General features: G+C 37.1%; 2 protein-coding genes and 1 long non-coding RNA gene across 3 annotated transcripts; 1 reads left to right on the top strand and 2 right to left on the bottom strand.

Annotated features, from left to right (window-relative positions):
* The first annotated feature begins 2382 nt into the window (after window positions 1-2382).
* On the top strand, window positions 2383-3244 carry LOC112186320. The gene is made up of 3 exons (XR_002930736.2): window positions 2383-2451; window positions 2546-2624; window positions 3066-3244. It is a non-coding gene; the product is annotated as an uncharacterized LOC112186320 (long non-coding RNA).
* A 2686-nt stretch (window positions 3245-5930) lies between these two features.
* LOC112190178 (transcription factor MYB114) lies at window positions 5931-7221 on the bottom strand. Its single transcript, XM_024329598.2, has 3 exons — window positions 7074-7221; window positions 6805-6934; window positions 5931-6407 (listed from the first exon to the last, which is right to left on the bottom strand). Exons 1-3 carry the CDS (start codon window positions 7210-7212, stop codon window positions 5990-5992), a joined length of 687 nt encoding a protein of 228 aa, XP_024185366.1. The 5' UTR covers window positions 7213-7221; the 3' UTR covers window positions 5931-5989.
* Window positions 7222-17993: 10772 nt separating this feature from the next.
* LOC112184659 (NADP-specific glutamate dehydrogenase) lies at window positions 17994-24558 on the bottom strand. Its single transcript, XM_024322909.2, has 14 exons — window positions 24517-24558; window positions 24205-24406; window positions 23888-23974; window positions 23742-23801; window positions 23541-23642; window positions 22472-22543; window positions 22258-22313; window positions 21818-21903; window positions 20964-21049; window positions 20215-20479; window positions 20022-20113; window positions 19328-19408; window positions 19023-19096; window positions 17994-18492 (listed from the first exon to the last, which is right to left on the bottom strand). Exons 2-14 carry the CDS (start codon window positions 24391-24393, stop codon window positions 18417-18419), a joined length of 1326 nt encoding a protein of 441 aa, XP_024178677.2. The 5' UTR covers window positions 24394-24406; window positions 24517-24558; the 3' UTR covers window positions 17994-18416.
* Between the last annotated feature and the right edge of the window lie 311 nt (window positions 24559-24869).

The following is a 24869-nucleotide window of genomic DNA, read 5'->3' on the forward strand; positions in this document are numbered from 1 at the left end:
GTGTGTGTGTTTATATATATAATATATATATAGATATATATATATATGTGTGTGTGTGTGTGTGTTTATATAGAGGATATATATATAGAGATATATATATATATGTGTGTGTGTGTGTGTGTTTATATATATAATATATATATAGAGATATATATATGTGTGTGTGTGTGTTTATATATATGTATATATATATTTATATATGTGTGTGTGTTTATATATATAATATATATATAGAGATATATATGTGTGTGTGTGTGTGTGTTTATATATATGTATATATATATTTATATATGTGTGTGTGTGTTTATATATATAATATATATATAGAGATATATATATATATGTCAATATGTGTGTGTGTGTTTATATATATGTATATATATTTATATATGTGTGTGTTTATATATATAATATAATAATATATATAGAGATATATATATATATATATATATATATGTATATGTGTGTGTGTGTGTGTGGAAGTTCTTATACTTCTATTATTCTATATAGAATATGTGCATATATATATATATATATTCTACATATCGGTAATCAGTTGACCAATTAGATCGGGTTCAAAACTATGGTGAAATTGACTAAATTTTTAACCACACGCATAATTTATTGTAATAAACTCATCCAACGGTCGGTTTTTCCATTTTATTTGAATTGATATGGGTTGCTCTTTGGAGTTTATGATATATAAATATAGGTTTATAAGAGTAACTAAGTTTGACTTAGTTGATCGAATTCTAAACGATAACCAAATTAGCTGAATTTTCTACAACCACCATAAAACATTACAATCTCTCAATCGAGCGGTTGGTTTTTCTGAATTCATTTTCCACTTCATGGTTGCTTTAGAATGAACCTAAACAATTTAAATGCAATGTATATGTCATACAACTTTAGGAGTAAAATTGGTATATGTCAATGTGTTTGTAATTAAAATTATTTTTTTGTATCTTATGTCCAAGTACATCCATAGATGGGATATATACAAACGTAATGTGAAAAAATAAGCACGTTTCGAGGTTGTCACGCCATTGGTCAACCAAAAAAACATATAAGTGACTACGGTTGACCAATTAGATCGGGTTCAAAACTATGGTGAAATTGACTAAATTTTTAACCACACGCATAATTTATTGTAATAAACTCATCCAACGGTCGGTTTTTCCATTTTATTTGAATTGATATGGGTTGCTCTTTGGAGTGTATGATATATAAATATAGGTTTATAAGAGTAACTAAGTTTGACCTAGTTGATCGAATTCTAAATGATAACCAAATTAGCTGAATTTTCTACAACCACCATAAAACATTACAATCTCTCAATCGAGCGGTTGGTTTTTCTGAATTCATTTTCCACTTCATGGTTGCTTTAGAATGAACCTAAACAATTTAAATGCAATGTATATGTCATACAACTTTAGGAGTAAAATTGGTATATGTCAATGTGTTTGTAATTAAAATTATTTTTTTGTATCTTATGTCCAAGTACATCCATAGATGGGATATATACAAACGTGATGTGAAAAAATAAGCACGTTTCGAGGTTGTCACGCCATTGGTCAACCAAGAAAACATATAAGTGACTACGGTTGACCAATTAGATCGGGTTCAAAACTATGGTGAAATTTACTAAATTTTTAACCACACGCACAATTTATTGTAATAAACTCATCCAACGGTCGGTTTTTCCATTTTATTTGAATTGATATGGGTTGCTCTTTGGAGTGTGTGTGATATTATGTAAAATACAAAAATGATATATATGTTTTTAGAAATTAGAATGATATAAAAATAACCGTTGGATTTGGAAAGGGAATCCAATGATTCCAATCCTAATTTTCTACCGTTGGATTTGGAAAATGGATACCACCTGTCTCACTCTCACAGTCTCACTCTCACACCAGCGTAAACGTATTGCCGTATTTGACCTAAAATCAAAACCCTATCTCCCTATCGCTATTTCACATTTTCACGACTTTTCTCTCTCGACTCAGGTCACTCAGCCGCTGTCTCCAACCCTCCATCCATTGCCTCCAGGCCTCCGTCTCAGTCTCGACCACGGCCTCAGTCTCCGATCGACCACGGCCTCAGTCCATTCTCTCAGATCGACCACGGGCTCTGTCTCATTCTCTCAGATCGACTCACTCTCACACGGCCTTCGTCTCAGTCTCGACCACGGCCTCAGTCTCCGATCGACCACGGCCTCAGTCCATTCTCTCAGATCGACCACGGGCTCTGTCTCATTCTCTCAGATCGACTCATTCTCACACGGCCTCCGTCTTAGTCTCGACCACGGCCTCAGTCTCCGATCGATCACGGCCTCAGTCCATTCTCTCAGTCTCGACTCACTCTCACACGGCCTCCGTCTCAGTCTCGACCACGGCCTCAGTCCAGCCCTTCGACTCTGTCTCAGTCTCGACCAAGTCTTTTTCGATTGTAATGGAGTTTTGATCTGCCACATATTAATTTTTATGTAGTTGTTGTACGATTAATTATTTGCTTGTTTTGATTGTGATCTCTTACATTGCAGGATGAGTAAGAGCAAACAAAGGATCAGCCTTGGTTTGAGAAAAATCAAAACTTTGTTTTCTGAGGTGTTAATCGAGCAGGTACTGGTTTTGTTGATGTTTTTGGTCAGTGGTTTTGTTGATGTTTTTGGTCAGTGGTTTTGTTTCACATGTGTTGTTAAGATTATAAGGAGTTATATGTGTGAAGATGATAACGGGTACCTGTGGTCTTTGGTCTTTGGTCTTTGGTCTTTGGTCTGAGAGTACTGGACCTTTGTTTTCTGAGGTGATAAGATGATAAAGTTCAATAAAGTTGTTGATTGTGCAATTTGTTTTTACTCTGTGCCTGATAATAACAAAGAATTACAGTCAATTACTCTGTGCCTGATAATAATAATGAATTAGATTCTTGTTTTGATTGTGATCTCTTACATTGTTCAATTTTATGCCCAAGTAGAAATAAAGCTGGAGTTTTAGGTATTCTGTGTAGTCCGTGACTCCGTGCATTACAAATAAGTGGCTCATTTCAAGAATTTTTTGCAGGGATGTACCAATTATGCAGGGCTGCAGGCAGATTCTAAGTGTGAACCTCAATGATACCAAGTCTGAATGGAAGACAATATGCTTAATTAGATAAATTCATAGAAATTGTATTAATAATTTGCTTTCGTTCTAAGTTGTAATTTGTAAATTGGGACACTTTGTATTTTGTCTTTTTATTTTAGTACATTAAAACGGGCGTGGGGATGAGCCCCCTAGTTCGGCTAGGTTCCAAACCCCTTAAAATTTTAAAAGGAAAAAAATAGCATCCTTAATGACCTGAGATGATCTAGAACTAGAAGCAAGATGAGTTGAATGAGGTTGAGTAAAATTAGTTGATGTGGATGAGGCTAAATATTGCACAATAAAATGCATTATAGAAAAGCCCGGCCCGGCCCGAAAAAAGGTGGGCTACCCGGCCCGGCCCGAAAAAGCCCGCAAGGCCCGCCTTATATGGACGGGCTTGGATCCGTTGATTTACAATGAAGCCCGGCCCGGCCCGTTGATGAGGCCTAGGCTATATGGGCTCAAGCCTAGACAATATTTTGGGCCAAATACCCGTAAGTGTGTGTGTATATCTACCTTCAATTAATTTTAAAATTCCATCAGAACCAGCTAATGTGGAATTTCAATCTGGGAGAGTGGAGATGGTGGGTTTCCGTTTTTGATTCTTTGGGTTTTTGTTGTGGGTGTAATGCGATGAACGCCCAAAAGTTTCAAATCTTCGACTCTGTTCCTGCCTAGCTACTCTCTCTCTAACCACGGCAAAGCGCGTCTACCAAGTCTGGAAAGGAAGTAATGTAAGCCTTTGTTTTTTTTCTTAGGGCTCAAATTTGGATCTTATACTGGAATTTCATGTGGATTTGTTGGGTTTCGGAGAATATTAGTGGGGTTTTGTGGATTTAAGTGGTTTTTGTTTAGGGGTACGGTGGGGAATTGTGTGAAATTAGTTTTTTTTTTTTTTTTTTTTTTTTTTTTTTGCGTTTCCATATCAGGGTTTCAACTTTCAAGGTTGTTAGCACAACTTTTGGAATTATTCTGTTTAGGTTCATATCTTTCATGATATATCGCATTGGCTTGAAGCTCTGAGTATATACCCATGCACTTATACATTCAATTTTGTAGAGAAAACTATGAGCTATCGTCATTGTACCAAAAAAAAAATCTATAGATAAATTAGACTAATTTAAGTGATTGTCTAATTACCCTAGACAAATTTTGAATCCTAGATCCGCCACCGGATCCAACTCAATTATTTTCTACCTCTCTTTATTTTTTGGGTCTGAACATCAATGTCCCTCTCAAGATATAAATATGCATTGCTAGTTTTAAAATAAACATTCAGCTGGAGTGGACCAGTGGAGTCACGGTACTGGTCCAATTATTCTGGAACTGTCGCAATTTCACAGGGGGGGGGGGGGGGGGGGAGCGGGGGCCCGAGGCCGGCCTCTGAGTTGAGATGAAAGTCACGTTGGAAACATACGCGTAAGCATACATACATGCAGCAGGGAGGAGATGGTACTGAAGCAGCGACAACCACTTGTTAGAAACCGTACGCGGATGGAATAGTACCTATTACGTACTGCATGTGGCAGCAGAGAGGCGGACGTCTTCCCAGCCACTCAGATCCGAACTCACTCAAACGAGGCAAAGGATTGTGTTCGGGCCTTCGGGGTTGTCTAGCTAGTTAACATTTATATAATCGAGCTGATGAGAAAACCAGATTTTTAAAGCTACTCGATCAGTTGGGGTCTTCGATCTTCTGATCGAGCTAGCCGGGTGGAATAGAAAGACTTCGTTGATTTCTTTGTTTTGACCTGGAAAACCCACAAGGAAATTGCATAGCTATATATTATAGAGTTGGCATTCATACCCATTGGGTAATACCCACCTAATAATAGTTTGTGAGTAATATCCATCAAATAATTTGCGGGTATGAGTATTTACCTACCAATTTCTAAACGGGTAAACCCATTTACCAGTTTTCAATATGGGCATGTTTTTTTTTTTTTTTTTTTTTTTTTTTTTTTTAAATTTAAGGCCTTTAGCCTATTAATAGCTGCTATTAACTAGCTCGATCCTACTGGTTTTTACTTGATGTATATGTGGGGTTTCTCACCCCTACATAGGGTGGTTGAGGGTAGGCGTTTTTTGACCATATCTGGGTGAGAGGGACCTGAGTATATGGCGGGCAAGGCAGAGGCGGAGCCACGTTGGGGCACGGTGGGTCTCGTGCCCCAGTCAGATCTTCTTTATATATGTTTCTGGTGTCATAGTTACATGAATAGCTTTTGTGATGCAGTGGTGGAGGTATTCAAGAACTTGAGCCTTATCCCCGATTCAGCTGTTGGTACCAGCCACAATATGTTAACCTGTTTTTATTTCTTCCTTTTTATAACATTAGTGCCATTCTAGCTTCTCAACACAAAAACAGGATTTCATGTAGTAAAATGTTTGATTAAGAAAATATGTAATTAATATATATATATATATATATATATATATATTGATCTTTCTAATTTTTTATTTTTATTAAAAGTTTAATATATTTTAAGTTTTTTTTTTTTTTTTAACTTTCAAATGCCCCAAATAGAGATTAATTTCGGGCTCCGATGGGGCAAGGGGCACGCATGTTTTATTACCAATTTGCAAAATTTGATTTTCTTTCAACTGAACCAGCTTATTTTGTGAAGTCTAACCAAAAGCATAGGTGTTTGAGCCTTTCTATCAACAGGTTTCATGGGTAGATTATTAAGTCATTTTCACGAGGACATAATTAATAAACTTGCATTCAATTTCGTCATGAATAGCTTCAAATAAAATACATGCATAATTAAGAAATTATTTAATAGAATAATCAAGGTCGAATCAAGGAATTAATTAGTTGGCATGATGATCGGTGCTGTAATCTCTAACATCGATAACGTTCACCATAGATTCCCTAGCCTAATCTCGGGGAAGTCGGGTTGGAATTCAGATGCATCGAGTTGGATATCATTCAGATCCATTATGAAGTTGTTCCACCAAAGGTCATCCCTCAGATGTTCATCATCACCAGTGCCGTTATTATTATCAATTGCTTCAAACTCAATTCCAACTCCAAAGTCAACATCATGATGCTGATGATAATCTTCGTCTTCATTGACATTGTTTCCGGTCAAATGTGGGTTCTTCTCAGCGGCGGCGGCAACCGCAGCAGAGGATGACAAGTCCTCCCTGATCTCCTCATTTCTAGGCACTGCCAAGTGGTTTTGTTGTTGTAGCTTCCTCTTTAAGCAGGAATTCCAGTAGTTTTTTATTTCATTATCAGTTCGCCCTGGTATCCTTCCGGCTATCAGTGACCATCTACATCAAGTGTGAAGTAGCCGAAAGTTAATAAAGAATTATGTAGGTCCGTACTAATTAGTTACCTCGTATACAATTAATTAGGTAGGATTTTAACGAAAAAGCTATACTGAATTTTTCTTTTGGAAATTGTTATAGACAAAGTTTACTTTAGTTCAAGCCAGACTCATTCATTTTCGATCTAATTGCATCACACAAAACCGCTATACGTACCCACAATTCGCAACCATAATTTCGGGCGGCATCCTCAACCTTTTGCCCCAAATAGAGGTTTTCTTGTATACAAAAAATTCATGCATGGCTATCAGGGTTAAAATATCTCTTATATATTTTAATTTTTTGATAAATATTAGCTATACTATATTATTATATAGTGAAGTAAATAAGGGATTAGTACCTGTTGCCCAAGAGTTTGTGGAGTCTGATGATGAGCTCTTCTTCATCTTCTGTAATGTTGCCTCTAACGATACCAGGCCTCAGATAATTCAGCCACCTAAGCCTCACACTCTTCCCACATCTCTTCAGACCTGCACACAATTACATGCAGTTATCATAAATGGAACAAGAGGGTCGTCATTGAAATAATCTTTTATATAAGCGAGTCATATATATATATATATATATATATATATATATGAAAACGAAAAACTAAACTTGAATTATTACCTGTTTCCCTAGATAATTTGCCCCATTTTCCTACACCATGTTTTTTGACGTAGTCTATGACAATCTGGTCTTCACTTGCAGCCCAGGCTCCTTTCTTCGGTCCCTCGTTCTTATCATAGCACGTACTGCTTTCCCCCATTTGTGTGTGTGTTGGGAGAGCGTAGTGGGTCGATCATATTATAAAGCCGACCTTCACGAATCACGATAAGCACATGTATAGTTTTTTTTTGCTTATTATAGATTACTAGCAATATATATATGGGTAAAGCTATGCTAGGTTAACATTTTTCATACATCAACTATTTTTATCTCTCTAAGGACTCATGTTATCACTTTGAGGACTAATATTACTATTTTCAGGACTCATATGGTAAACTAAGGGGGGTGTATTGTATATGGAATTAGTGGAACTTTTAAAGAAATCTATGGAATTTAAAAGTCTGGGTGTATTCAATATAGACTTTTAACAGTCTATGAAAGTCTTGAGGTATTCAATTAGGATTTTTAAAGACTTCATGAATTCCACAAAAATCTAGGGGTATTCAATTCGGACTTTTAAAAATGAATAAAAGTACAGAGGTATTCAAAATATCATTCATACTTATGGAATTAGAAAATCATGGATAATCATGGACTTTGTAGTGTTAACTATACATACCAAACTTCAATAATTTTCCTCTACACCAAAGATTTGAAAAAGTCTATCAAAATTTCCTCTTAAAAAAAAAAAAAAAGGTCTATCAAAGTTATTCTCTCTACGCACAAGAAATTGGTCCTTCATCATCTCTCTTTCTTAATTTTTTGTTTTTTCCCAAATCTTTTATGATATCAACGTTTTTTGATACCCAACATGTTCATTGTAGTTCTTGAATGTGATTTTTGTTTTGTTTTGTTTTTTTTTTTTTCAATTGTGATACTTCAAACCCTAATAGCAATAAAAATGATTTATGAAATCCTAAAACTCAAATATTGTGGTCTACCCCTAAGACCTTGAATAGTGTTGTTATGGCATACTAAATTTTATCTTATTAATTAATTATTCTCATTAATTTAAATTTATATTATGGTTCAAAGAAAGGTTGAACAATTGAATTTCAATTGATTGATTATATATCAAGACATTGACCAATATTTGCTACAATATATGTTAATTGGTGAAAACAAAATTGATGAGAATAATTAACCATAAACATCAAGTGATCTATATTGCATATTTATGTTGTTGGAAGATTAGGAATGAGAATAAACTCGCTAGACAGACTAACGATCATTCATTTGAGTCAATTTCTATTAGAAGATACTTGAGCATTGAAGAGATAACGAGTTTGTTTGTACCCACATTTGCATGGCCACTCGGACGTAGCTAATGTGCATAGTTATTGAATGATTTCTAGTTACAGTTTGCCACTCAACAAATAATTGGGCCGATTGCCAAAAATGTTGGCCGATGAATAATTGGACAATTCATCTGATCTAAGACGAGTCACATAAAAAATAGGCCGATAGAGGGTTTCGAAAGTTTGGCCTTTGGTTATCGGCCGGCCCGTAGTCATTGGTTTATTGTCTAAAAGCACATTGGCCAATACTCTAATTGGTTTCCAATCCGAACTCAACTTAGAAGGATAATGGCCGATTGTCAGAGAGGCCAATAAGCGATAAAGATGAAATTTGATCAAGTAGTATTTCAGTCGACTTGAAATTCATGTCAGCCGATAAGGAGAATTCAATCCAAGATAGCCTACTTCAAGATTAATTGCAGCCGTTGATGACGTCCATCAAAGCCAATCCGGATAGAGTCCAGCGTCAAGTCAGCCGACGATAAGTATTGAAGCCGAATCAAGATAGAGTCACTGAGGCAAGAAGAGGCCGAATTCCACTCAACTTCAAAGAGTCAAGAGATCAGTTCAAGTCATAAAGCAGCCGATATAAATAGAAGCATCGACAGAAAACACACACACACAACTCCAGAAACTCAAGCCATCAAGCTTTTCTTATTTCGTGTTACCTTTTGCTTAGGTAGAATTTCCGTTTGTTTCCTTAGTTTATTTGCTCTGCTAGTTACAATCTCAGTTACTTTACCTTTCTTGTAGCCTAGTATCGATTTTGAATTGTTCTCTTTGTTTTCTTTCAAACAATAGTTGATAATTTTTAGCCATTCCAGATTTCAGTTTCTTTGTTATTATCTTATATTTGCTCCTTATTGTCTTTACGCTTTACTTGTTTGATCGTGTTATTCATAGTAGCTATTACTCTTATATTTACTCATACTCTCACGACTACACCTAACTCACCCGACCTTCAGCCACCAAGTCCTTAATCTAGAGGCATCGAATCGCAGCCGAGAATAAGTTCCTTCCTCGGCTAACAATTGCTTGACAAGTCAGATCTACATTCACCACACCTATAGTTGCACACTTGGCCTTCTGGCCGTGTGCTGGCACGCTCCGCATCTATTCATTGAGAAGGACATTTGTTCCTTGATCCCTCGGCTGTGTAGGCCGAGGTGATTTTCAGAGGCAACAGAGTTATTATCTTGTTTTGTGTTTGGGCTGTACTGTTTTGTTTTTCTGTTTTTTGTTTTTATATTTTGTACATGCTAGGAAATCTGTAGAAGTCATTCATAATAAAGTATATAGATTTTCATGAATCAATAAAAGTCTGTTGCTAAAATCAATGGTTTTAAGAAATCCATAACAGTCTATCAATTTTTTAAAGAGTCTGTGGACTTTTTAAAAAGTCTGTCATTTAAAAAAGTCTGTACAAATTCAAATACAATACACCCCCTTAAGAAAATTTACTAAGGACTAATGTTACCACTTTGAGGACTAATATTATTATTTTGAGAACTCATGTGGTAACTAAGAAAATTTACCACTTTAAGGACTCATGTTACTACTTTAAGGACTAATCTTACTATTTTGATGACTCATTTTACAACTTTTAAGGCAATTGTATGCATGTCATACGTTAACACATTGTAAAATTTATATATATATATATATATATATATATATATATCTGAATTAGTGACTATTCTCTATGGATCAGTTGGTCTCTAGAGAGCCACAGTTGTATCTACTAATTAGAGGTCAAGCAGACTTCTCACAGAGGTTTTATTAAATTAAATGTCGATTATAATATTAATTGTATGTTTCTATCTTGGGTCGTTGGATACTCATGCCGGAATGCGCCCGAGGTAACAAAAATGCACAGTTGCCATGTCTGTTTAATAGTTTAATTGTTGTGCAATCATACAGCCAGGTTTATCAGATATGGGGTCCAATGGAATCAGGAATCAATCTTGTCTCCTTGACAATGCAACGGTAATTTCTCCCCAAAAAAATAACAGCCGCAAAAAAATCAGATATCAGAAAGAAGACGAACGGTTAAAGGAACCGCCTTCTAGCCTCCCTGAAGGAGTAGCCTCCTTTTGACGTCCTTTCTCCAACGAGGATTCTATCGGAAATTTTATCATTTAAAATTAAATTATCATTACACAGCATGCACATGTGATTAAAAATTTCTGAGATTTGATTAGACAGGTGATTAAAGTTCAATAAAGCTTCTTACCTACACGACGGAGCCCGAAGAGTTGTTGTATATTGGGAAAACTACGTCATTCAACCCTGTGCATGATCAAAGACTGGAATCCGAGTTTATGGAATACTAATCCACCAGTCAGGGTATGTCCAAAAGATCCTCAGGCGATTTAACATGGAAAAAGCGCATCATGCTATCACTCCCATGATCGGTCGAAGTTTGGATGCAAAGAAAGATCCATTTCGTCCAAAGAAAGATGATGAAGAGGTGTTGGGAGTTGAAACTCCTTATCTAAGTGCAATAGGTGCATTATTATACTTAGCCCAATACACTCGACTAGACATTGCATTCTCAGTGAACTTGTTAGCTAGATTTAGCTCAGCGCAAACACAACATCACTGGAATGGTATCAAGAACATTTTCCGATACCTAAAAGGAACTATTGACTTGGGAATGTTCTTTCCCTACAGAGAGACAAGAGAGGTCGTACATAGAACTGCAATCCTCAAAGGAAATGTTGATGGCGAAAGCGCTACTCACTACACTGAAACCCCAAATAATGTTTTGGTTGGTTTTGCTGATGTCAAGTACCTCTCTGACCCACATAAAGGTCATTCCCAAACTGGTTATGTATTTACCATTGGCAACACGGCAATATCTTGGAGATGAACCAAGCAAACCCATGCGGCTACTTTCTTGAACCACTCTGAGATCATTGCTCTACATGAGGCAATTCTTAAGTTTATATGGTTAAGAGCTATCATTACACATATTCGAGGGACTAGTGGTTGGAGTTCTACCACTGAAGAGCCTACTTGCATTTATGAAGATAATGCAGGTTGCACCGAACAGATGAAGCTATGTTATATAATACAAAATACATATCACCAAAGCTTTTCTACAATCAGAAACAATAGGCTCTCCCCAAGATTCAAGTGAATCAAGTAAGGTCTGAGGAGAATGTGGCAGATTTGTTTACCAAATCATTACCTAAGACCACATTTGAGAGACATGTGAAAAACATAGGAATGCGAAGACTTTCCAAGCTCCCTTGACGAAGAGGGAATTAAGGAATTAGCGATTACAGCTCAATCAACATTTACTGTCATTATTGTAATTGATATTTCCATTGTAATTATCTCCCTATATAAATGGACTATCAAATGCAATGACTAGACCAATTCCCATTTACTTTTACAATTAAGTTTTTTTTTTTTTAGACTATTTTGCCCTCACCCCTTTGTTACATATACATAAAGAGAGAGAGAGAGAGAAGCCATGGGAGACTTCGTCAGAGTCCAGTCACAGGCTACCACCCACCGGACTTCTCTGAAAATCTCACCAGATGTATCCAAAGAGGTCGTCGGAGATCTCATAGGTCGCTGGAAATGTTTATTGCCCCCATATAGACCTTTATTGCCCCCCAATATACCTTTATTGGCGGGTAATAAAAGTTTATGAAACCTCGACGGAAGTCCACAAAGAGGTTGTCGGAGATCCCATATGGGGATTGAGAGGTTTATTGCCCCCCAATATACTTTTTGGCCGTCGGAATGAGAACTAATTTCTCTAAAATTAGACAAATAAAACTTTAATTAAGGAAAAAAAATGAGGAGATTACACCCATTCAAAATATTTATTGCCCCCCAATAGAACAAATTTTTTTTTTTTGCATTTTTCTTTCCTTGTGCCCCCATTTTACCAAAAAAAAAAAACTAATTTGGGCACCCAGAAAATGCATAGGGCACAGGATCATCGTCCTCTTCCGCCACCGGAGGCGGGTACTCTTTAAAATACTGACTGAACTCCGCCACTCCGATTGCCTTTCTTAGTTTGGTTTGACCCGCAGAGTTTTCCTCGTAGAACTCGGCCACCTCAAGAAACATCCCCAAGTCGAACATTTCCTCCACTCGCTGCGATAAGTACACCGTCAATACTAACAACGACATGTTGGCCCAGAGAAAGCAATACTCGTACCTGAGCTCTGACGAGACCGTTACAGTTGCCACATCACAATCTGACTTGAGCCGGTCGACTACAAGCCCCTGGATGCACTAGTTGGAGCCGCCGACAAGCACCGATACTTTGCTCAGGGAAACAATGCTAGAAACCGCCTGAGCTGCAACTCATCGAAACTCGACGGGGGTGATGTCGCCATCTTGGCTGTGTCATCTTCAGGCATGGATGCCATCTGATTATACGCATTTTCATGCGTATTATATCTAAAACACTAGAATAAGTTAATCCTCAAGTCAATTATTATGTAATTAATATATTTTTATTTATTGTGTAGGAAATAAGCGGAATTGCGAAAATCGATGAAAAATGGTGCGAAATTGAAGCAATTTGAAGTTTCCCACAAAAGGACTAAAAGTCAACTGGTTGACCACCGGATCAACCAAGTCAACTTGGCCCGATAGCATGAAGTCCAAGGCCCAAGACCAAAGAAGCACAAGTGAAGACCCATAAATTACATCTTTGTATTCAAATTTCAAATTCAAAATGGATGTAATGACAATAATAATAGTGGACCACACCTCACACACATCACACATGTGGATGAGATATTTATTTGTGTTTACACTAGACACACACCCACTTACACTTTTACCTCCGGTTTTCTTTATATTTCCCAAAATATTTTCTAATCTTCTAATTCTCTACATTTTTATTAGGTTATTTTAGTCTTTTCATTTTACTCATTTTCTACTTGTTTTTGAGCCTTTGGATTTACAAGTCCAATCTTGACCCTTGAACCCAATGGGGTATTTAAGCACCTTTGCACACACATTTCACAAGCTTAAGACCCTTTTTTCTACACCTTAGGCCTTTTGGCCGAATTTTGGGAGATCTCTCCCTTCTCACCTCTTCTTCTCTTCTCCCTCCTCCATTTCTTTTTCTTCTTTTCAATCTTTACAAGATTCAAGACTTGGGTAATTGTGGGAGTTGTAAATCAAGACTAGTCATGCTAGTTTTTTAGCTATTTGTGACTATTCTTATTTTCTCCTACACTTCTCTACTCTTTTATCTTCGAATTTTGTAATTTTAATGTCTATGATTATGGGTTATGAGTAATTTATTTGTTGGGGGTAAGGGTTGTGTGCCCTAATCCAAATTTGATGTAATGGATGATTAATTTAATTTATATATGGAATTTGTTAATTATTGAATGCTTGTGTTTTGTGATAATTGATTAGAATGCATGCTTAGAAATTGTCAACGCTTGGGTATGTGTTTTAATAAGTCTAGATTAAAATTTAGGGGATGGCATCCTTAGATTTAGACCTAGAACCCCGATTTAATATTCGTGGGAAGTACAAGCATGGTTCACTACATGATTAGCTTGATCGCAATTATGGTGAGCTTGGTTGCCTAATTCCTCGAACTTTAGGCCTCTTGATGTGAATTAGTGACCCTTGATCGCAATCATGGTATTCCTACTGCCCTTGAACCTGAGTAGGAATACCATGAATGGGAATTTCGGCCCTTGAGCCTTGAAAAGCCTTGGGTACGGCTTCTACCATCTTTAATAAACTGCACGTAAATCAAATTAGCATCAAGAGCATTGAATTAGGGTTAGGAATCTTCCCTAACTACCAATCCCATATTTATATTCATTTTTTAGTTTTCTTTCCTTTACTTAATTTAGTTGTTAGTTAAAGTTTCCATTTAAATTCTTGCACTTTAGTTTTTAGAAATTTAAATTACAATTATTGGTGACAATTTCGACTCATTGTAAATAGTCATCACTAGGCTCATAGCTTTGGTTAGGCTTCGGTGCAAACCAAAGCCGAGCATTGCTAAGACTTGGTGCCTTAGAGTAGCATTTTTATTTATTTTCTTTTTCTTTTTCTTTTGTTTGCTAAGTGTCTTTATTTCCGATTACCTAAGGATTGTGGGTTAGCCACTAATCCCCGTGGTACGATAACTTTGGGTATGCTTGCGTATGCTTGCGTAAATGTGTATCAAATCACCATCGTCGTGCCAAAGGTGGAGATCAGAGATCGGAGGGAGGGGGGAAAGAGAGGGCGAGTTGAAGCTGTTTACTTTGCTCAGGGAAACAATGCTAGAAACCGCCTGAGCTGCAACTCATCGAAACTCGGCAGGGGTGACTCAATGACTCTTAAATATTTTCAATCATTCTAGGTCTGCATATTTACAAAATTCTGGGCTCATAATAATAAGGAACTTAGAATTTCAAAAAAATAATAATAATAAAGAACTTAGTACGGTAATGCTAAAAAAAGGTGCACGGGTCCTTACAAATAATTGTGAGCTTTGCCCAGCAAACCTTCTCAAAACCCCAAGGGAATGTTTGTTACAAGGGATTGGATGAGACTGGACATCCTTATCTAGTCTACTCCCAGTAATCCTATGTTTGGCAGTAGCAAGGACTTTTTTTAATGAGACTCCACAGTCCCAAAAACACCCCAACACCTTCTACCACAAAGATACCAAAAATCATGGGATTGTGGAAGCCTCTCTCACTCGATCTACTCTTCCCTTTCGTTGGTCGTTCTCTCATCATTCTCAACCTACAATTCAACCCCGCCCCATCTATTACTTTATTCCCGCACCCTATGTCGTTGCCATTACTCGCATACCCAATCAGACACAGCTCCCACGCAGACTGAGTGATGGAAAACCTTAACAGCAAGGATCCTGAAATTGAGCCCTCAACAGTGCGAGGTTCTCAGTCGCCGATTGACTTCTTCAAGTACCATCGTCACCCGTCCACAATCTAATTGAGGCATAGAGATGGGAGAGTCTAGTGGTTAATGGCGTTTCGGTTGCCAGAAGCTACAGTTGCGAAGGCCAGGTCTCCAAGTAATACTATTGTCATGAAATCATTATTTCTACCAAATTAAATTTTATCGGTTCTTTTTTTTTCAATCGATGAGTTTCTTTGATAAAACAAGGCAGTACAGCAGCTCCTATGTCACCACGAGAAGGCAGTGGAGACTTTTGCAAGGATGAAGGATTTCTATTGTACGCCTTTGTCCAACGCATCACCAAACACAAGTCCAAGACTGTTATAGCATAAGCCAAGGCATAAGAGTGCAGGACTGTTACAGAAATTAAGGAGGGGCATGATAATCCTGTAAAACAAACATAACCTAAATGATTAAGGACTAAATCTGCTGTCACTAACGATAGCACGCTTTAATTAGCATGCTTCGATGCGACGAGCAAGCCTCTTAGGCCTAGCTAGCTTAAGAAGAAAAACATGGTGCTCCCACAAATGGAACAGAACACATGTACGTGAAGCAAAACCCTCAGTCTACCTCTTTGTTCATGTTGTGACATGGGAGAAATTCATGCTCAACGTGGTCAAAAATGTAAAATCTTGCCTGCATTTGTATAATGCACTCCGTGTCTTCTTGATCTCTGGTTTATCGGAATCTCTTAACTCTCCAAACGACATACATCATCAATCTACTTAAATTTTTAGTGCTTTATGATTAATTACAAACTTAAAGAACTTAACAAAAGAAAAAACGAATTCATAAAATCATAAATTAATCAAAGACTACGATGGATCTAACCAAATCCAAATGATCTATCAAAAAGACATAAATCATCGATCTAGTTGAATTTTTAGTACTCGAATTGAAATCATAGACTTCGATTAGAAGAGACAAATTCAGACAACTATAAATCAAAGACTACGCGGATCTAACCATATCCAAAGCCACAAAAGTTGAGAACTCAATTTCCTCAATTATTAATATTCATAAATATTGTCCGTCTGTTAAAATAAAAAGTTGGGGTGGAGTCACACGGTTGAGATGGGACCGTTAACGTTGGAAACCATGCATAAAGCCTGGAGATACGTAAACCTCAAAGAACCACTTGCTCGAAACTATAGAGATACGCGGATGGAAAAGAACATACAACTGTTTGGAGCATGTGGCCATGAAGACGCCCTCGTCCTTGCTCTACTTAGCTAGGCACTCCATCACTCAAATGAGGCAAAGGATTGCGTTCGGGGTTGTCTAGGCAGTTAACATTTATACAATCAAGCTGAGAAGACCAGAAGTTTAAAGCAATTGCTCAAGATCCATTGGTTTCCGACAGATACATGAAGCTCTATCGGGGTCTTCTATCTCCTGACCTACAAACTCCCACAAGGGATTTGTATAGCTAGCTCAACCCCAGAGGTTTTTACTTATGCCGCATATGTGGCGTTCCTCACCTCATACACTAGGGTGGGTTAGGGTCTTGTTTTTATGATCAAATCTAGCCATCTGGGCGAGAGGGACTTGACCCTCTATGAAACCAACAGTGCTAGAACTACAACAGACTTAACAAACTAAGTCCAGTTCAAGATATTAAGCACGCCTAAAACGTTCAATTTGATGAATGAACATTAATTAGTTTTAGTTAGGTGGAACAAAAACGCCGATGGACTTAAATGGCGTCTCGCTAATCGGTCGTACTGCACTACTGTAACACGGCATGTTGGATATATAACATTCAAAAAACGACCGATCGATGATTTCAGAAATGGAAGCCTAGCTAGTAAATCCCAGGACTGGGAGTTGGAAGCCTTCAAAGAGCAATGACCATCTAAAGGTACCAACGGTAGTAAATACCTGTTGCCTAAGAGTTTCCCCTCTTGACACAAACACACACACATATCATGCATCGAGCATATAATTCAACCACGATCGATACCTCATTAAGCCTGCAACTCTTTCCACATCTCTTCAGACCAACCAGCACCTAACAATGTATCACACGTCTAACGTCTTAATTACACACTGGATCATAACCAATCCTCAACTATCACTATCTTCTGCAAATTCCTAAAGCAGTCATCAAAATTGCATAAGTGTTGAGAAGAGTAAAGTTGTGTTGAGAAAGTGAGTCTTGATGTCATAACATTTAAATATGAAATAATCGAGTACTCCTCTTGCTTGGACGGGAAGTACAAATTCCTTCGTAATTGCTGCCTTGAATACTCTCCCAGCAAGGTGGGAAAAAGAACCAGCTGAGGGGCTGCAACTTTCGACCTCTAATACAGACCTCATTGGTGCGAACGTGCTGTAACTAAACTACTCTTGAGTTTTGTTAATTGGTTAAGTACTATAGTTTTCTTTTGTTAGAAATAATATTTCTTTCCTTGATATATACTACACATTCATGTTCATATTCCTCCCCTGAATATATGAATACATGCTCCTCTCCTAAATAACAGAAGAATGCTCCTTATCAAAATAAATGAATGGAGTTTGGCTCCTACAGGATTTGATGCTGCAACGGAATAGGCAAATATCCATGTCTCTCTTCAATGGAGACCACCTTGGGATTAATCAGTTATTCCCAAAAGTAGTCCGACCAACGCTCAAGTATTACTAATTACAACTGATCGTTATATTTGTACTTCCAATCTCAGTCACCATCCAAATATCCAGTAATTAATACAAATAACAAGTAATCATTAATGAACCTAAGTTCAAAGAGTCAAATAACAAACCCTTCTTCCTATGGCTTTTGAGGCCCTTCCTAACCTACCCCTCAACTACAACACAATTTTTACTTGCATTCTGCGTATTATAATTTATTCTCCACAATTACTATTTCCAACTTTCCGAGTTACAGCTATTACATTACAAATATGTTACAAAGGAACATGCTCCATCTTAGATGCCACCTTCAAAAAGTTAAAAAGTATGAGGGATCTGCTGGTAAAGATCTACAGCTTGCTGCCAACCACCTCTATGTTGCCAAAACCATTCATTGTCGATAACACACATCAGCTTGAGGAGCATGCCAATAAGTATACAATATCCTCAAGTTCTATACACAACCCTGATCCGTCATAGCTTGAGCAAGAGTCAGAAAAGCAGAAATGACTGCTCCATGTACCAAATACCTGTCAAACACATAAATGACGTGATATATGAGAATTTGATCTTTCTAGAGCAATTTAATGTGAACCACTAATCTGTCTAGGTACTCAAACAAGATATGATGATACAAATCATTGCTTTTCCTGTTTTCCATAATCACAGCACTAAAACATCTCCAGTTCATAAAACAGTATCTTGTGACAAAACTACGTCAACCAGTTTCTTCTAAGTTTCACCATGAAAATAAAAGGGAAACTACACCAAGGAATGATGGAGAATATGATACTGAAATATTTATTGAATTCGTTGCAAGAAGCCCAACACTGAAAACAAAGGTCAAGCAAGTATTTGACTGGCAAAACTAAGGCTCGGTAGTATACCACCAAAATCTCGGCAACTAGGTTAAGGATAACCTCTACGATTTTCTGGTGTCAGAAGTGAGAAAACACCAAAATATCAGCCGATATTTCAGTACATACTAAAATTGTAAGACAGTGATCACAACCATTAATTACAAGGGAAAAAGCCATTGTCATTATCATAAAATACTCACTCAGGACTTTCTTTGGAGTAGCCAAAGTCAAGCGCTGCTTTAAGGGATCTCTGGTAAGTTTGTTTTATTGCTTCCTGAGAGTTATGATACAAATGGAAATCAGAAATCATAAAAGTAAACCAACTGAAGACCTTCAAGCAAACTTTAAGTTGATACTTGGAAGGGGGTTCACATTTTAGCTTTACTAGCAAGGAAATTAATGTTGTTCCTCTACTCAAAATATGAGGAAGGAAATTAATGCTTGGCATACTGAAACTACTTACGGTTAAGGTGTTATATTAGCAACATAAAATATAAAGCCTCACCTGTAGCTTAGACTCAAAGTCCTGCGGTGACCAGTTCACTGAATTACACTCATGGTTCAATTCAAATTCTCCAGCAACTACCTGCAACAAAGCATACAACAGATAGAGCACACAAGTTGAAAGGGGGAAAAAGGCAAAGATAACTAGAAGCCATATATGGATGAGTATTAATGTAATTAATTCAAGCTACTATCCCCTATATTTTCCCAGTGCCCCTTTTAGAACTTCTATTTGTTAATTAGTCCATCCAACCAAAAATGCAAAAGGTCAAGGATTATCATAGATTCAAGGCCAATACCCATATGGGATTTTTATATTCTCAAATGGAATGTTGCTGAAAAGTAGGTCCACGCAGGACCTAACACGAGTAATAACCGGCTATAATATGTTTCAATTAGAGCTTCAACCCAAAGGCAACTGGTAGTGGGTGAGAGGCCAACAACTTGGCATGTTGAGATAAAGGCAAGCTTCTCATGGAAAATTTATATTCTATAAAAACCGTTGACGTTGAATAATGATCCCATGGGATGCTGAATTCAGTATTGTTTTGCAAGTAAACCAGCTTGGGTTGATTAAGCTTAACTCTGGACCATATAAAAGCATGACTACCAGAGAAAATTTTGAACTATCAATTTCAAAATATCATTATTTTAGCATATCTAAAATGCATGCATTGCAAAGATAGCAATCTTACCCCACCAGCACCAGCAGCCACTGCAGGAGCAATTAGAACATTAGATTTTCTTAGAACATCAACAGCCTCTGGTGTACACGGCATATTTGAACCTAGATACAAAATGAGAACAATGATAACAATAATAAATGGTTATCAATATGAAAGCAGAAGAAAATAAACAGCACATACGCATATCACCATTAAATACTACCTTCTACTAGTATACGACAACCTGAATTGACCAGATTCATGGCATCAGACTGATCAATTTCATTCTGGGTAGCACAAGGAAACGCGACATCACACCTTTCATTCCAAGGTTTCGCTTCATCGTAATACTTAGCTCGAGCATATGTTTTCGAATAGTCTCTGCACATACCACATGTAAAAACAATCAAACTGAAAGTAACTACACACCTATACAAAGCAATTTGGTCAACAGATTCAAAACAGATGTCCATAAGCACAAACCTCAAATGATGCAGAGAGGATGGCGGCCCAATTTGAGCAACAGTTAGATCGTGCTAAAGGAGGAAAACGAAAAGTGACTAGTAGACAGGAAATGGCAGTTCGGTGTCTGATTGGGACGCACCTTACCTTTCCGGAAAGGGAATCGCGCCAGAAACAAGACTCATCGCTTTGCCATGAGTTGTAGCATTTTTCGGGCTTCTGGGATCGTTTAGGGCCTAAAAACGGCATTTTTCTATTTTACCCGTTTTTGGTTTTCTGAGTTATTTTTGGATTGTTTTCGTTTTTATCCATGGGCCTTAGGGTTTCGTTGTTAGTCGCCCTAGGGTACTTTTCTCTTATTTATGCAGCCGCAAGCGGCTGCAGAATGGATCTTTCATCTTTTTAATCAATAAAAATAGAGATTTTCTCTTTTATCTCTGGTGGACTCCAGAATCTTTTGCTTAGGTTTATTGCTGGTAGACCTAGTTATCAATCCGACTGCGTCATCAAACTTCTCTGTTGAGTTTTTATTTCTCTCAGAAGTGCGATTTTGTCATAATCAAACCCTTCTTCATCCACCAAATAACCCTTTGAATCTGTGTAAGACATAAGAACTGTTAAATGCTACGGAGTGTAATATAATTCGGCAATTTTTACCCTCGACACAAAATACAAGGAAATCTAACAGAACAGAGTGAATATAAAATGAAATAGTAGGTACTATATTATCCTGTATACTAAGTACTAACTTTGAAAGAACGAAAGCAAGTGAGAGGAAGGGGGGGGGGGGGGGGGGAACAAAAAAACAAACAAACTACAAGTGTGAAGGTTCATCGATGATGCTCAAATGGAAAAAATATCCCGTAAATTAAAATGAGAAAAGAAAATAAGATGATTCAATAATTATCACAAACATGTGTAAGCTGAAAACCACCAATAATCAAGAATATTGAAGTAAGAAGTTAAACTTTGTGGCTTTCTATTTTAGTGCAGATAGAGTTAGACTGCTTGCTTCTCTTTGTCAAAACATTGTACGAATATTCGTCTGAGCATAATATATTCCTAATTGGGGGTGGGGTGTCTTGTCCTTAAGGCCTACTGGGCTTTGTGGTGCTTTGTTGTGTCTTCTGCTTCAGGGACTGCTTATCCATTTTACTTGTACTTTCTCAAATCTTTCTTTAAAAAAATTATAAAAAAAATACTATAAACATAATATAACATATATAATCATATATGTTTTATATATATAATCATCAAAATAGAATTGTTGGTGGGCAATTAAGTGATCTGGTATGGATCTTACTAAATTATTCCATCTTATGACATAATTCAAGAGGTCCAACAACTACTAGTTAAGAACATACCAGAAACTGTAACAGGAAGAGCACCATACGCAATAAGCTTCTCCAGGACATGCAATGCAATCTTTCCACAGCCGCTTACAACACATCTGAAAGAAAACTCATACAGAATTATGTTCAAAATCACAAATTTGAAAGTCAACCATAATGGTAACAGATTATACATTTTCAACAGGCTCTCTAGTTGTCCCTCTTGTACACTAGATAGACCGTATATATATATACAATATACACAGATCTGCATACTTTTATAATTTTTCACAAAATTGAGTATGCAACATTTGAAGACTTGGGATATATTGAAAATAAGAACTGGGGCCTCCATCAGGATACCTAAACGGAAGCAACTTGCATGTTGCGTTCCAAGCTATCCTAGTGATACTATATTATTGACAATTAGAGTTCCATCATAATTTTAAAAGCTCAAAAAATCAAGTAAGCACCTTATTCCTTTAAAATCTTTATTCAGGTCTGCAAGCAAGAGCTGTGCAAAGAAAACCTGCAGAGGATGGAACGACATCAAGTAAGGATGAAAAAATACAATTCTCACACAGAAAGGAACATACTCTGCCACAGAGGCCCTCATCCCTACCCCCAAAAATAAAAAAGATAAAAGAAACAACACCCACACACGTTCAAGGGAGAGTTGTGCTATACCAGACTATATCCAGTAGCTTCAGTGCGAAGGCTAGAGCCAGACCAAAATATCCTTGGCCCCGTAAAACTTCCCTGCATAAATATGAAAACATTAAGACATCATTCCATACATCGCTCATATGTTAAACACAGACGCACAAATCTGACTTTTGCATAAAAGAATAATAAATAAATTTTCTTCCCATGATAAACATATAAGCAGAATTTTACTATGGAGGATAGATAAGAACAATAGACTTGGTATATGGACAGAAAAGAATATTAGAAGATTCTCAGACGTTCCCAGATATCAAAAGTACAAACAAAAGTAATCAGATTCAACTTCTTCGGTTTCTTTCTTTTTTTAAATCCCTACACTCGACAACTTAAATCCCAATATTGACTTATCATAAAGTTAGATGCTGAAACTACCAGGAAAAGTCTTTTCAAAAAAGGGGAATGAGAGCCAAATCCTCACAACTAGGAACATCCTTTCTCATTTCCAAAAAAATTAAAAAACATCTGTCTGGTCCTCCAAACCCCAAGAATTTACCTATAACAGAGATATGTCAAGAATGCATCCTCACTCAGCACTCATATGGGAGTTGTAAGAGTAAAATTACATAAACCCTAGATTGAAATAATATAACAAATCAAAACCCTAGGTTGCTTTAAGCCTTTACCTAAAGATATATTTTACAAGATGGCGGCCATTAGCTGGCAGTTGATACTAGCCTAGAACAGGAAAATGCATATGAATAAGCAACCTCTCTTACCTAGTTTACTTTCAATATTGTATTTGGACTACCTACATAAGAAGATATCATCATTGTTTAGCTGACTTGAAGTTTGAAATAATACTACAAATACAAAACAAACCTTAGACTCCTCCCCTCTTCTTCTTTGTCACTCTCTTAGTCTCTTTCCTCTTTTTCTAATTTTCTCTACCTCCTCTCCTCTCTTCTCTTTCTCTCCTCTTTTTTTTTTTTTTCCATAATACCAGAAAAACAACTTTGTAAATGGCATCCAGGTATCAATTAATTTCCATATAAAGCCAAGAAACAATATATATTTAGAGATAGCTTGTTACCAGTGTCTCTGGTACCTGAAAATGACCAGCTAGACGTCTATATTGTCCGAAAAGATATCCCATTTCCCGAGTTCCAACACCCATCTCCTCTGAAGGAAGGTCCTAAAGTGTGTACAGCATTAAACCAGACATGTAGGATAAAGCATTAATCCATATAAAATGAAGTGGATATTTACTGGAATGGAATCTTCCTCGAGTTACCTTGTCAATACCCAAATAGCGATAGATCTCATGCATAAAACTTTGACAAAAACGCATCACCTGCCAGTTCAGAAGAAAATGATTCAGAACCTCTGTAAGGTGAAAAAAAAAATAAAGGCCATAACATAGTAGAATGAAAACCTAACCTCATTATCACTTTTTCCCTTTGGATCAAAATCACTTCCACCTGCTGCCCCTCCAATTTTGTACGGTGACAAAGCATTCCTTAAAGTCTGTAGAGAAGGGAAATAGAGCATTGTAAAGCAGTCGCAAGACTCAGGTCACTTCCAATGCGAAGTCAAGTGCTTAACCTCATCAGTAGTATTTATTATCTAGCTTGATATTGTCATGAATACCAATCACTCATATATGCAAATCAACAGAGGAGAGGAATGAAAAGAAATTTTGAAAAAACTTGACTCTAAACTATGAAAACAAGTTCAACTCCAAAAACAACTAATACCTGTTCAAATGCAAGAAACTTGGCAACGCTCAAGCTCATAGAAGGATGAAATCTGAAACCACCCCTACAGGGACCCAAAGCCTGGTTAAATTGTACCCGAAATCCTCGGTTAACATGTGTCTCACCTCTATCATCCACCCATGGAACTCGGACTACAATCATTCTCTCAGGCTCTAACAACCGCTCCATGATGTTTACATAACTGAAACAGTTTAGAGGTACTTCATAAGATTTTACATGAACCTAAAAAGAAAACGTTTATTTTTTCTTTAAATTAGATGTCAACATAAACTCCACCCCAGGGTAACTCACTGAGAATTTTTTGCGATCACTCTTTCTAAAGCATGAACTACTTCCCGCGTCACTAGATATCCTACGTGCTGAAAAAATTACTCAAATTAGTGCGTTCGAGACATTATATCACACACCAAGATTGCCCTCCCTTACTCCTCCCCAATTAGTAAACCAGATAATATTCTGGACGTCCGTTTAGGGTTTAGGGTGGACGGCAACTCTATGGTTTCGTTTATGGTTACGACCAATGTTTTAAAAGGCTGACGCGTAGCCGAGGAGTTTTCGAGAGGCTGTTTGCCTTGAGGCGTAAGGCGTAAGCCTTATGTATAAACGATAAATGAGCTGTATTTATGTAATTATTAGTCCTATAT

The sequence above is a fragment of the Rosa chinensis genome, chromosome 2 (genome assembly GCF_002994745.2).
Source record: "Rosa chinensis cultivar Old Blush chromosome 2, RchiOBHm-V2, whole genome shotgun sequence".
Lineage (NCBI taxonomy): Eukaryota > Viridiplantae > Streptophyta > Magnoliopsida > Rosales > Rosaceae > Rosa > Rosa chinensis.